At 41.7% G+C, this 14,607-nt stretch overlaps 1 protein-coding gene across 1 annotated transcript in view; it reads right to left on the reverse strand.

Moving 5' to 3' along the window:
* Positions 1–231: 231 nt before the first annotated feature.
* Positions 232–14,607, reverse strand: part of foxo1a (forkhead box O1 a) — a 29,154-nt gene continuing 14,778 nt past the window's right edge. Inside the window, exons 2-3 of the mRNA XM_044353786.1 lie at positions 5,049–5,240; positions 232–4,569 (exon numbers count right to left, since the gene is read on the reverse strand). Of these exons, the coding sequence (XP_044209721.1) occupies positions 3,385–4,569; positions 5,049–5,240 (1,377 nt within the window). The 3' untranslated portion in view covers positions 232–3,384. The remainder of the gene's footprint in view (positions 4,570–5,048; positions 5,241–14,607) is intronic.

The raw sequence follows: 14,607 nt of genomic DNA on the forward strand, positions 1-14,607 counted from the left end.
AACCAATAAGTTCAAAGGTCGACTTACTAGCTTTTTGAGTGTTTCAATCTCAATTTATAGTCTTCTTTCGAGCAGCTCTCTTATTTGTAACCAAAACTTATGTTGATATCAACTTCTACTTTCAAGATCTTTCTTATTCTTGAAATCAATGATGAGTAAGTTGTGTTTTTTTGTTTATTTGTTGTTGTTTTTGTCAAAAGTGTAATGAGAAAATGAGAAAATGGACAAATCTTTAACACAGAAGTACATTTATTCAGGTCTTAATACATTAATATTGAACAAGTTACATATTCTTATTGATTGCAAATTACACAACACAATTCCAATTTATTTCCTGCATAAGTTAAATGTAACAGATTTTTATTTTAAAATATGTGGGAACTCTTCCTCTTATTATGAGGAGCACTTTGTTATAAAATGTAAGTAAAAGTGCAACATTTTTCTATTGATAAAATTACAAAAATTGGTCCAGAATCTGCATTTTGAGCAGGACTTCTCTGACAGACTAAATATTGCGTTTTTCATTTTAAAAATGCAATATATCTTTACATTTTTTTTAAAAGTAATTTGCTTTTTGATGCTATTTTCTAAAAACTGTAGCTAAATACAAGAAATACAACATTGTCAGTTTACAAAAGCTTAGCATATCAATCACTGCATCATCTATTTTCTAAATAAACTTCATTTTTTTCCCCATACAACTATCTGGAACATAGAGTTTTGACAACAACAACACCATAGTATCTCACAGCGCTATGTTACAATAAAATATCTCTGTAATAAGTTCAAAAGAAAAAGAAAATATAACAATAGCAACATAAAATTAAGGAATACAATGCATAGATTCAATCATTTAAAAATGTAGATATAATTTACTTAGTACAGCTCTTTTACTTTTAGAGTGAACCCTGTGACACTGACTACATGGATTCATTACAGTTTATCCTGACTTGAGTGACCGGCACAAATATATATAATTCTGAACATATCACATGATAAAAATGCTAAATATATCACTTTGACTTCAAAGGCAAATTTGGCTATAGTACACTATGGCATGTTTGGGTAAGAAAAGGCAACACCTGGCACAAAAGCCAAACAGCAGCTTCTTTAACGGCTTCTCTGCAGAGCCTTTTGAAATGTTAAGAATTTCATTTTACTCTTCTCAAACCTGCTCCATCTCCCTGGCTTTCTTAAAATCTATGTCAGCGGTGTCAGATTATGTGCTATTACTGGTCTGGAGTATGCAAGTTTTCATTTCAGCCACATACCAAAATAAGAAAACTGCAAGAGCTGTTACTTCTGGTTGAAGGTGAACTTTTTGTTGGTGCAACTTGAATAAAAACTTGCATACTCACGGCCCCAACATATGATCAGACACCCATTGATATATGTGGTTTCTGAATAAAACATACAAAAGACATTAATTTGAATAGGCAGTTTTCAGTTTTAGTTTACCTCTAAGCCACTTGGTCTTTCAGCCACCATATCAGTCGACCTCATGAGAAGCATCTGCTCTAAGGTCGGCTGAATCCTGTACACTATATGTGACTCTGCATAATGAGTCTCTGACAGGCTGACAAGCTCATTGTTAGTACAGCAATAAGTGGGAAAAGCAAGTCAGAAAAATGCAAATATACAAGCTTGATAAGATACTTAACACTTAGTGGCGCTGTTCAGGGGCGACATTAAAAAAAAAAAAAAGAATTAAAATAGGACTTTTAATGAAAAAGATGATCGGAGATATCAAGTCACATGTTACTGTTATATCAAATGTTTAAAAAGACACAGAGATAGGTAGAGGTAGGAAGGACAGAGTGAAAGTGAAGTCTCATTAAAAGCAGCAAAGCTGATCTGATTGACAGCATCAGAGGGCTCTTTTGGCCTAAAAGGAATCATACTGTACTAAATTAAATCAGTCACGCTAACCTTTTGAGACAAAGAGGAAAACGAAACAAGTTCTGACACTGAACAGGGGACAGGCTGGTAACTCACAGTGTCTTTAATGACAGTCACTGGCAGGTCTTGGACTCAGCCTTGGTGTGAAAACAACAGTAGCACTGAGAATATCTTTCATCCACTAACCTGCCTCGACCTCCTCACATTCACAGCGGCGCAAAGAGTTCAGGAACCCCTAACAATAACAATCTACAGTCACTCGTTTCTTCTTGGTTTCTAAAAGAAAAGTGAAAGCAGGACACTGAAAATAAAGAATTCACTGTACGTTTCTTCAAGACTGCTAGATTTGAGTATCTTCTGGACCGTAGACATTTACAATATAAAACCCTTCAAGCCTGCAGTCAATATCTACTTTGTTAGGCACAATAAATAGGCCCCTGTGGTATTAAGGTTCAGAGTGACAAACGACTCAGAACAGTTCTGATGTCTGAGTGCAGGTTATGCACCAGAATAAATCTATATTAACCACAAATAATTTAGGTCTCAAATATATACTAAATCTAGTAAACATCTACTACATCATTTTAATATACATTCTTAATGTATGTACAAGAAATCAGAAAGGGTATTACCATTTTACAGCCTGATTGAGAGAGATCCTTGAGCACAGATCTGTCTACTCGACATGTGTCTAAAAGAATCTGATCCAGTTTTCTCTATGAGCTCATTTCTGCTGCCTTGATTTTTGCTTCTGTTCTGTAAACACGATTTACAGTCTTAGAAAACACACTACTAGACCTGATTTTACAAACTGTATGATGATATTATGTACATTCAGGCAAGAACAAAGTGAGTTATTATGTAACATCATCCAAGGATCCCTTGAGAGGTCTGTCTCTTAACATCATGTCAGTCCACAAAACCCATGAGCCAGATTACCTTCATAATTCGTCCGTAGTGGTAATCAATTATCACTACACTGTACATAAAAAGTCTGATTGTGAAAACACAATAAAACAGCATTGTATGTTGTGTGTTTGTGCTGCTGCTGCTGCTGATGAGATGTAGTTGGCAGTGTCACATGCAAAAATCGCGAACACTACCACTAAATAGTATCTGTAATCTTGGTGAGTAAACCAGAGAGGTGTGTTTCAGTTGGCTCTTATGTTAAGGCAAAATGTTTGGCACTTAGTTTTTACAGAATATTTGATATTTCAAAAATAATTCTGATTTCATCTTGACCAGTTCAGGGGCCCTAATGGTGACTTCAGCAGATCGTAACCAGTCTTAGTCTGCTGAAGTGATCAGAAAGGTATTTTTGAAAACAAAAATGTTGATGGTACAGAATCTGCAGGTGATGTTGAGATTAAACATCCTAGGATACATTTTCTTTGTCTCAAATGAGTTCTGATTGTGTCTTTTACCAAACGGCAACAACAAGAAGTCAGTTGAGTAGAACTTTTTTTTTTTTTTGCACTACAGTTTCTACCCTGACACCCAGCTATGTGTGGTGGTCTTCACCCCATGGGGGAAACCTTGCTGGGTCACCATTGGCTCAAAGTTGAAGTCCAGTGAGTCCCCGTCCATCAGAGTGTCATGGAGGACAGTCTCCATGTCGAACTCGAACTTCTCGATAGACATGTCATCCAGGTCACTGGGCAGCTTCTCCGGGTGCGAGGGCGGTGGCATACCTGGTCGACCGTATCCGTTGGTGTTGAGAGGGCAGAAGCCACCAGGCATGCCTCCACCGCTGAGGTGGCCCGAGAGGCCATAAGGCATCTGCATGGGGCTTTTGGTTGTAGGCAAACGCGTGGTGCCCCCGCTATGGCTAAGGGACATGAGCAAGCGGCCGTTCATAGCAGGTGACGTGGCCGGGGCTTGGCTGTGCACATTGTGGGGATGAGTGTGAGAGAGACTGTGCGGGTGACCGTTCCCTCCTCCCATGAGTTTGGCTGCATGCTGGCTGCTGCTGTACGGTGGCAGCATGCAGCCTCCGCTGGACTGAGACACCACAGTGTCCACTGACGGCATGAGCTCTCCGTGCTGGTCTGTATCTGACGTCAGCAGCTCCTTCAGAAGCCCAGGACAGCTGTACTGACCCATACCGGGCCCAAAGCTCGGCTTGCTCTCTGGCAGTGTCTGCAGTGGCATGGACGACAGGGTGTTCATTCCCACTTGGCCATACACACACTTGCGGTACTCCTGCTGAGGCTGGGAGCCCATGCTGGGAGAGCTGTAAGCAGGGTACCCGGGGCTCGGCTGCATCATAGGAGAGGGGGAGGACTGGGAGGAACCAGGGGTCGTCGCCCCACCTCCGACCTGAGTGTTGTTGGGTGAGAGCAAGTTCAGGTTGTCCAGAAGGTTCTCCATGACATTCTCAGAACTGTGTCCCAAAGAGCCCGTCATCTCTGTGAGGCTGGGCAATGTGGCTGTCATCTTGGCCCCAGGGGCTCCTGGGTAGCCCATGTGTACGTCTGCCTCCCCGAGGTCGTCCTCAGGCATGAAGGGTGAGAGGCGGCCGCTCAGAGTGCTGGCGTTGGAGCTGGTCCGAGGCCTGAAGCTGTTCCACGCATCAAAGTCGTCGTTGCTGTGGGAGTTGGGGCTGCCAGGCCACTTGGAGTAGGAGCCTGGGCTGTCAGCGCCTCCGTCAGGGCCGCCCTGCAGGGACAGCTGTGGGGAGACAGGGAGACTCTCAGTGTACCAACAGACATACTGTACGTGCCAGAGACAGTCAGGATAACATGTTTCTGGCTGAAACCTTTGGCAGTAAAACACAAGGTTGAAGCATACTTAAAAATCAAATACTCTTATTGCCAAAATACTGTATCAATAATGCAGTAATACGTAGAGAATAGATATCTACAGAGAGCAGAGTAAATACGAATACCAAACACATCAAGTCATTCTTAGTTAATGTTTTTCAGCTCTATCAGTAGAATAATAGAGTGATAATTTATGAAAACATTTATCGAAACACTATCAAAATCAGTTTCTTTTGTCTAAGGAGAACACTGGGCCACCCGATCGCCTTTTAGTAAATTCTTATTTGAAAGAATAGACAGACAGTGGAGATAACACAAAACCTTGGCATGTTCAAACTGAGCTATCTCTGAGCACAAAAGCAAAACACACTTTCTTTCCTCCTTTACCTTTTTCTTAGCCGCTCTTCCTCTGCTCTTGGTGAGCTTGCTGTTGTTGTCCATGGAGGCCGCCCTGCGTCGAGGAGACTTGCCGCTCTTCCCGCCCTCTGGGTTTAGCATCCACCATGAGCTCTTCCCCGTCCCCTCGTTCTGGACGCGAACAAAGCGGCTGTGCAGCGACAGGTTGTGTCTGATGGAGTTCTAGAGTACAGGGAGAAAGAAAGAGAGAGAAAAGCAGGGTGAGGAGCAGACAAACAGACAAGAGCTTTGTGTTTGCCCTTTTCCGAAAACACCTCAGATTTGCCTCCACACACAAGTGCAAATCCGTCCTTACAGGTGGTTCTCTTTTGAAAACACGCCTGGCTTGACAGATGACTTAGAAAGGAAAAAAAAGGGAGATTTTAAGGTCACTCAACAATCTAATGCCATTTGCTATTCAAAGAAACACACACACACACACACACACACAATGGGTGTCAATAGGTTTACTTCATGAGCAATACATCCTGGGCTGAGCAAGGCTTAAACTGTGTACAGTCTTATCTCTAAACATATTGTACGTGCAGGCCTTTATTTCCTTCACAAAAAGAGTGGGGCCCATTTTAAAACACCATTATACCAACACACACATTCCACCTGACTGTGTCTTTTCTAAATCAGCACAAAATCAAAGGGAGGAAACAGACTAATCTTTCCTCCTTACAGACACATTAATACTGTGCTCTAACGTTGCTTAGTGACACCCCCAGTGGAAAAACAAATTTTTTGGTGCAGGAAGCTAGTGAAGCATTATTAAAACACGGCAAACAAAAGAGCGTGAATATTGGGCCAACGTCTGCTAAGCAAACCACTGAAAGTGAGGCATCGTTTCTGTCTGACTTTACTGTAACTACTACTGTACCGAGACACTCGTGTTACTCAACTTTCCAGACTTCATTTGTTTTTCATCCTGTTATGATTTCGAGAGTCTAAATCAGCCAGAACTGTTGTTCGAGTGACCATTTACCTTCAAGAGAGTAATTTACACTCTGTGGCTCTGTGTTGCTTTTTTGTGTCCAGGCCATAACATGAAGTAATGAGCCTTGGCCAGACATTACTGTGCATGCGTAAAGCTTGTTGTTTTGGAAAAAACGCTGGAACTCCCGGCACACACACACACACACACACACACACACACACATACACACACACACATACACATACACACACGCATGCACAGAGCTTAGCGTGCATAGTGGCTAACGTCATCAAGCCTGTTCCTGCTGTGAGTCACTACTTCACATCTGGTTCACAGTCTGCCCTCTACTCTGTCTTCACCTCTGCTTCTCTTCATCTCAACCATCTCCTCCTCTCATTCTCCGCTATGAAATCTCATCCCTCTCGTCCGTGTGGTGATTCTTTTCCATGTTGATTAATTTGTCGACTGGTTTTCAAATGTCAATTGTCATTTAGTCTATAAAATGTCAGAAAATAAAGAGAAATGCTAATAACAATTCGGCAGAGCTCATGTGACAGCTTCAAATTGTTTGTTTTGTCCAGTATTCCAAGAGCTTAAAGATATTTCATTTAAAATGATAAAAACAAACAGAATATTAGCAAATTCTCACTTTTTAAAAGCTGCATGTCTGACTCTAAAGATTAAAGGGATACTCCAGCTATTTCATATTCCACTTTCATAAAGCTGAAGGACTTTCAAGAGACAATCTTTTAAAAAGGACGGCCAAAATCAAAGCAGAAGAAGCCAAGATATCCTGACTTTTATTCCCTATTGAAGTGTAAAAATGCTGGAGCCTGCATTTCCAAAATAATGCAACTCAATAGTCTTTTAGCCTCAAGTCTTTTTAAAAAGCTCCTCCAGAGCCACAGAAGACTGTTTTTTCTCAGGCTGAGTAGGACTCCTCATAACGAGTAAAGTGACCTCCGTGTGTACAATTGGTGTAAAAATGTCCCTTTAATCAATAACCAGAATTGCTGTTGACTCAATTTATGACGATCAACAGGTCAATTATTAGACTACGCTGCTCTACTATCGCTTCCCACTTCTGCTATAACGTCTCCTTTCATTTTTCTGTTCTTCATTCCTTTTTTCACTTCTCCTCTTCCACGCCTTTCTGTCTCTCCTTCTCTCCACCTCTTTCGTCTCCTCACTGGCAGGACCTCAGGCTCTAGGGCACATGAGGGCCTGCATGAACACTGGCCCTTCACAAATGAATGAAATTACCTTCGAATCAAATGACCCGACACCCTCAGCCAATAGTCTCGGGCTAGTTTGCATGATCTGAGGGACGTGACAGCCCTTCCCTGTTTAGCCTAGCAAATGCTTTTCTCTCCCCCCCCACCCCCACCCCCTCCCCCCCTCCCCTCCTCCTCCTGCACATCGGTAGCTATGACAAAAGGCGAGGAGTAAAGTCTGGTCATGAGCCTCTCTTTCCCATGACCACTAAGAGTGCTGGTAATTTCAGCTGTGCTGCAACAAGGAATGACTGCAATGTGAGCGCAGACGCCGGGATGTCCTGTTACAGCCTTATATCATCCTGATGACAGGAAGGAGAAACTCACAGCTAAAGTCTCCACTTTGGAGGCTCCGGTTTCTATTTTGGCTTATGTCACAGTCAGTACGTTGGGTGTTGTGATGATCAAGAGCAAACCAGTTTAAAAGTCTTGATGCAAGAGGAGGAGTACAAGTGAAGGGTCATAAAAAATGCTCTGATGGGAAATACCAGAACTCGGCAGAACTCAGTGTGCTGTGTGGGGAGTGTGGCTGAGGGTGTCTGCTGGGGCCAATGGAAAAGCCTCGTCTCCCACTCTATGTGTGTGCTTGTGTGTGTGTGTGTGTGTGTGTGTGTGTGTGTGCCAGCTCATGTTTTTTGTGGAGTGGCAATGCGACAAACAGCAGCGCGGTATGGTTTTGATTTTGTTGTTCACTCCGCTGCAGCCACTGATATCATGGTTTTGAAAGCACAGGGCGATCGGGGGATGAAAACATGAACACACGGTCACACTCAGACACAAACGCACACACGCAGATAGGGTTTCCCATACATTCATTTATTTGTGGCGGCCCACCACAATATCAACATTGCCCGACACATATTGATTTTCTATTTTTGGAGCTGCGTGACCTGCTCTCGCTCTCTCTCTCTCTCTCACAAACACATGACGAGGGACTGGGAATAGCATGATGTTAGAGACTTTGCTGCAGTAGGTGGCGGCATGCACCTTTAATGTTGTAATCCGCCGGTAAAACCAAAGAGGAGGAGTGGCTTTTTCCGGCATTTCCCTTGCAGAGAAGACGGCTGGCCGAATCGATCCAGAGATCATGCATAGTCAGTATCATGAACAACTCTGCACAAATTTGTTTGATGCATTCAAGTTAACTCTGATAAGTTAGTCTATCTATGTTCTTAAAGCTATAATCTCGAAGATTGGAATAAATTTCTGTTAAGTCACTATCTATCGCCAGATGAGGTAACACAATGGTGACTGAGCCTACGGCCTGCTGATGAAAGCGCTTGCATTTGCAGTCATATAATTATTACAAACTGGTTGGCGACTTTCCTGCCACGCATCCAAATCACAGACCACTTTAACACAATCTTGGATGCCCAACTCTTCAAATAAGTCATTAGCAAAGCATGCAGGGCTTGAGCGGACCTCCTGTCGTCCCGGGAGGATGTAACGTTAAATTAATTTAGAGACGAATTTGGGACGAGAGTTGAAAACAAAAGCATGTTAGCATGTTAGCCTGTGTGTGTGTGTGTGTGTGTTGACGGTAAGCTAGTAGCCGCTATATTCTTGAAGGATGAAGACTTAACCAGTTAACCGTAGCGCAGCTAACAGCGCGAGCTAATCCGGCTAACAGCTAAAACACTTTACACTAACAAGTATGACAAACCGATTTCTCCATTTCTTCATGTGCTTTTCATAAATTAGATTTTTCTTTTTTAAACAAATTTAAAGTCTGTTTCCTTTGGATCCTGCGACTGTATGTGACACTGATTTATCTCTGGCTCAGCGCACAGGCATCTAACATTCCAGCTAATCACTGTGTGCAAAGTTCAATCGTAATCACAGCCAACTTGTTAGTATCTCTTAGGAAACAGTAAAGGCAGGATTCCCAGCCAGGCAGTCATCACAATCAACATTCCTCTGCAAGGTTACAAAACCCACGATTTCACAGAACTGAACTCTAATTACCGTCACTGGAGGACAGTGGAAAGAAACAAAAAGATTGTGTAAAGATAAAGATTAATACCAAGACAAGACAAGACCTGCTGCTTTCATTCGATACATTATTTAATTTATGTGAATGCTTTTCTGCCGTGACGAACTTCATCATAATAAATGTTGTGGAAAAAAAAAAAGGCAGCGAGCTGACATTATCTCTGAAGGCTAGTTCATGTCGCCAGAGATAATAAAAAAAAAAAAAAAGAGTTTTCTCTGTTCTGCCTGAGCCCACCGCGAGGAGCACCACCTCCGTTCTCTGAGTCAACAGAACAGAGCGGCGCTGGCAAAACACGAGGAAGTGACCACATGAAAGAGGACTGTGACAGGAAACAGAGCTAACTTCCTGCCTCACAGGAAACACGGCGGTCGTGAGGCAGAGAAAAAGGCATGGAATGTGAAGCCGCAAGCGTCGTGAGCCAAGTGGACACCGCAAATTTAGCTTTCGCACCCCCCCCAACCTCCCCCCCACACCCCCCCCCCCCCCCCCCCTTTCCCCAAACTGCCAGCGAGTTTATGTTTAGCTGCGAGTCCCTGATGTCACACTTTATTTATTAAATGAAAGTAAGGTTCTCTTTCTCGTGTGACTGTTGAAACTGAATTACTTGACTGGATACGTCATGACTCAACAAGTGCCTGCAGTATGGGAGTCTGCTGGGTGGTGTGAGCGTGTGTGTGTGTGTGTGTGTGTGTGTGTGTGTGAGAGAGAGAGAGAGAGAGAGAGAGCAGGAGAATGTGTTTGGAGCGTAGGCTATTTAAGAAAAAGAGAAAGAGGGGTTGTGTGTGACAGAGTGGGCATGGATCAGTAAAGAACACACTGTGCTGGTTTAAACTCCTTCCCTGGCAGTACTACTGAAAGGCCACAGTGTTCAGTACATTACCCTCTCCTCCTTTCCTTCCCTCTCTCCTCCTTATTTCTCGTCCCCTTTCCCTCATTTGGCCTCCACCGGTCTCTCCTTCTTGCCTTGTCTTGTCATCTCTCATCTCCTTCCTACTCATCTCATTTCCTCTCTCTCTCTCTCCTCTCCTCTCGATTATATTCTCGCTTTCACCTTGCCTCCCCTCCCTTCTCATATGTTTGCATTCTTTCTCCCCTCCGCTCCTCACCGCCGCGTCCTCCTCCTTTTCTCTTGTCTTTTCTTTCTTCTTATCTCCTCTCCTCTACTCTTCTCCTCTCCTCTCCTCTCCTGCAGACAGTAGCCACCTACATGCAGAAAACCGAGTGACAGCATGCCAGACAGATGCTGGCACACTGACCGAGGTGCTGACGCTTTTCGGAGCTGCTCAAATGTCAACTCGTCTAAAGAAAAAATCCCCATAAGATCGCAACACCACCTACATGCAGGGCTGCTCTGAATCAAGCGAAACCACAAGTGAAACCTCAACTGCAAAGCCAATACAGCTATATGTATGTAATGTCTGCAGCAATGCTCCTTCCTCACTGATTGAAAGTGTGCAGCAGGTATGAACTCACACGCCAGCACTTCTCTAAGCAGTTTCACACACATTTACCAGCGATACGGAACCAATCAAAATGAAAAAAATGCGGTTTCACTGCACTATTTCCACTGAACTCATTAGTGAAACGGTGCTGTCCTGAGCAAGCTTCTTCACCTTAACAGTAGTTTCAAGTATTATTTTTTGCACAATTCACAGAATACACAAAAAACTACAAAGATAACAGATAATATGCAGTGCAGAGAGAGGAAGAAAAGCCAATGTGCTTATTTGAAGCGTTCACCTAAATAATGTTACAATTCCACAACGTTATAGAGAACAAACACACACAAAAATTATATGACTACATGAAAGTGATGGCAAACTAATAGTAACAAAGTATATATGATAACATCTATAATAATAACAACAATAAAATTGAAATAAAAGCAGAAAATGTGTGCATGCATGTGTATGTGTGTGTGTGTGCATGTATTTGTGAGGGAGATATTGGTTTATACACCTGTATTTACCCCTGTGCAAATAGTAATGATACATATGAGTGAAACATGGACAAGAACACATGGGGAAAAGCAGCTACAAAAAAAAGAGCGGTTAAATGGTCTTTGAAGTATCTTTTGTAACATTTTATAGAGGGATTTTTTTTTTTAGGAAGATGACCTATGAATTTGCATTAAAGTGAGTCTTGATCTGCTCAGGAATATCCCCTTTACTTGACTGTATCTTATAAATAAAGACGCATGTCATAAATAGTACGAATCTGGAGTTTCTGAAATAGAGGAGCAGCAGATGAGATTTGTGACCGATCGTGTTGCAATGCCTAACTAAACGTTTCTGGAGGAGCAGAATTTTGTGGAGCGTAGTAGGAAAAGTACTCACCCAAATTATATTACAATATGAAAGATAGGGATAAATTAGACTGTAATAGAGTAGGGAGACAGTCTGTGGTGACAAGATGACTAACCCCTCCTTATTATACCAACAGATTTATTTATTTTTCTGCTAACCCAGTCAGTTTGATTTCTCTCAAACTCAAACTCTCATTAACAATAATTCCCAGGAATCTTCTAGTTGACACTTGAGGCATCTCAACAGACTCAATTGTAATTTTAGACAAATCCTTAGAGTATGAGTTTGTGCCACTGAAAATGATACAGTTAGATTTTTATTCATCTAAATAAATCAGCACCACAGTGGGCCTAAATAGACTATGAAGCATATTAGGCTGTTTCTTGCAGCTGTTACAGTAACATTTATAAAATAATTATGAACTTTAATACAAATACAAATTTGAATTTGATCATTGCATTTGCAGGAATATTTTAATGCATTCTTTTTTTTTTTTTAATTCATCAAGTAGTGCAGTATTTTCACTATCAGGGATGTGCTGTAACGTTCATACCTTGTCCTTTCCTCTTCTGGACACATTGATGTGATCATATACAGCAAAACAAAAAGGTTAAATGCTAATTCAACATGCCAGAATTAAATCCCGTTGCCTTTCACTACTGTGGATAGCGCCAGTCGGCCAGTCATGCCAATACACTTAATGTCATTCTTGCAAATCACTATTTAATTCAGCTCTGTGTGCAGCGTGCAGCAAAACTTCAATATTGAATAGAGAATAACCACAACATGCTGCTCTGCTTTGATTAGAGACTTCTGTCTTCTTTTTATGATTTCCTGTGGACGGGGTCATCTGCAGGGTGTCGCCTGTCTTTCACCCACATCTCTGCACCCCAATGGTCTGTTTACTGCATCATCATGTGGCCTGGATGCTGTGTCACCTCTATTGTCACATGAGCGCTGACAGTGAAAGTTAATTTCTGATTTTATTGTTGTTTGCACTAATGACTGTTCTCACATTGCAGCGCTTTACTTGAATTTTTTCTGAATCGCCTATTTTTATTTCAGATATTTTCGATGGAAATCCCCAGTGAAGGTGTTTAATTTATTTTTTAAAGAGGTTTATATTGAAATGACCTAAAATGTAACAGAGTTTTATCCTCAATGTTTATCAGGTCAAGAGAACTGGATAAACTTCAGTCAGGTGGGCGAGAAATAACACCAACAATATTCCCACCAGAGACACCAGAGAGCTCTAAAAAAACCCCCCCAAAAAAACAGATTCAACTTTATCTGACTTCAGAGAGAGATCATGCCTATTTTTAAAGTCTTAGTCACCATGAATAAACAGAGATACTCCACCTCCAGATATATTCTCTCTTACGTTGTGAACCAAATTGTATTTAAGTAATTTAAAGATTTCTCTCGAGTCCTCTGTAAGCCATGTTTCTGATAAAGCAATGACAGAAAGATCACGTTTGATTGCAGATAAATAATGAATGAATTTGTCCTAGTTGCTGGAAAGACTCATTACATTCAGATGAAGAGTAGAGAATATATCAGTAGGCAAAGAAACACAGAAGTCATTAAACTGGGTTAAAAGGTTAGAGGCATCAAATGATGAAAAGGTCAACATCAGAATTGTAAGAGCCAATTATAGAGGGATCAAACGGCTTAAAGATCTAGGTGTGTTTGTGCACCGTAACTAGCTATTTTCTGTGTAATGTCTGCGGCTGTAAGGAGGACGACCTACAGAGAACGTAGCGCACCGTTTCTGACCGCCGCAGTAAGTAGCCCTAAAGCTGTAACTTGCTCATGTCTGGAGCAGTGTGCTTTGTGCTGAGTCTGGCTGAGTTAGAGCAGTGTGGTTAAGACAGAAAAAGCATAAACCTGTTATTAGCCTAACACCACCTCAGCAGGTCTGAGGTGGTGTTAAGCGTGGGTTGATGGTGGGGCTACAAGTGACGGGGAACTACCACTGACTGGGATTACAAAGTCATCATAAGATTTGCTCACAGCAGGTTTTTCCCCCTCTTCACGTCAGATGCATTTAGTATTCTGTGATCCAGACGCCGATTACGACTGATTCCATTAGATTATGAAAGTAGGTTAACTAAAGGTGGTGCGTTGTGGTAAAGTGGTTGAAGAGGCAGATCAAAGAGACAATATCTAGAGGGGTGGGATGGAGCTAAGCGGACGTGACAAGAGGGTAGAAGCCTCCTCTTGGTTTGAGATAAGTCGTTGGGGGGTATTGAAAACTGTCAAAGCAGCTGGCACTGATATTGATCAAACGGTTTCTAATTTAATTCAACATTTCAACCTCTGTCTCTCTATTTCTCTTGTTGTCAGCCAAAGTTCTTGTGGCTGAATAAAAGAAAGAAAAAAAAAACAACACTTTTGGGGTAATTTTGCTTTATTTTAAATGTTTAACGGGGGATTTATTGGACACCGACAGTCAATAAAGACAAGCTAAAGTGGGCTGATATGAAAGTGTCTGCGTCTAATTTGTTGCTTTAATTGGCTCAGTCATGACATTTTGAGCAATTAGTGTCTTTTTTTCCCTGTCTCTCTTTCACACACACAAACAAGCAAAAAAAAAAAAAAAAAAAAAAAAAAAAAATCAAGCAATACACCTTCACATTACCGCATTCACGAGGCGATCTGAATAGACGGTGATGACTTCATGTGTTTGCAGTTTGATAGGTTATCATCAGCACCAATATTGAACCGACCAGTGATAATCTGACCTATTTACTAAAGTCAATACAGCAATGATCATAAAAGGCAGTGGAAATAAAAACAGCGCACAGGAAATGTAAAGCCTCGGGCCTTTTTATTATTTACACCCTCGGTTTCATTAAAACGGTCCGGAGAAAAGGAAATGATTGTTGTCATTAATGTTGCGTAGCAGCGAGCAACACAGCACAGCGCCTCAGGTTTGACTGGCCGCGAGAGCATAAACGTGTCACTGTTAACGGAGATATAAAAAGAAATCTGTTTTGCCACGATTTTCTGTTTTTAAAAAAAAAAAAAAAAAAAA

Source organism: Thunnus albacares, chromosome 6 (genome assembly GCF_914725855.1).
Source record: "Thunnus albacares chromosome 6, fThuAlb1.1, whole genome shotgun sequence".
Classification (NCBI taxonomy): domain Eukaryota; kingdom Metazoa; phylum Chordata; class Actinopteri; order Scombriformes; family Scombridae; genus Thunnus; species Thunnus albacares.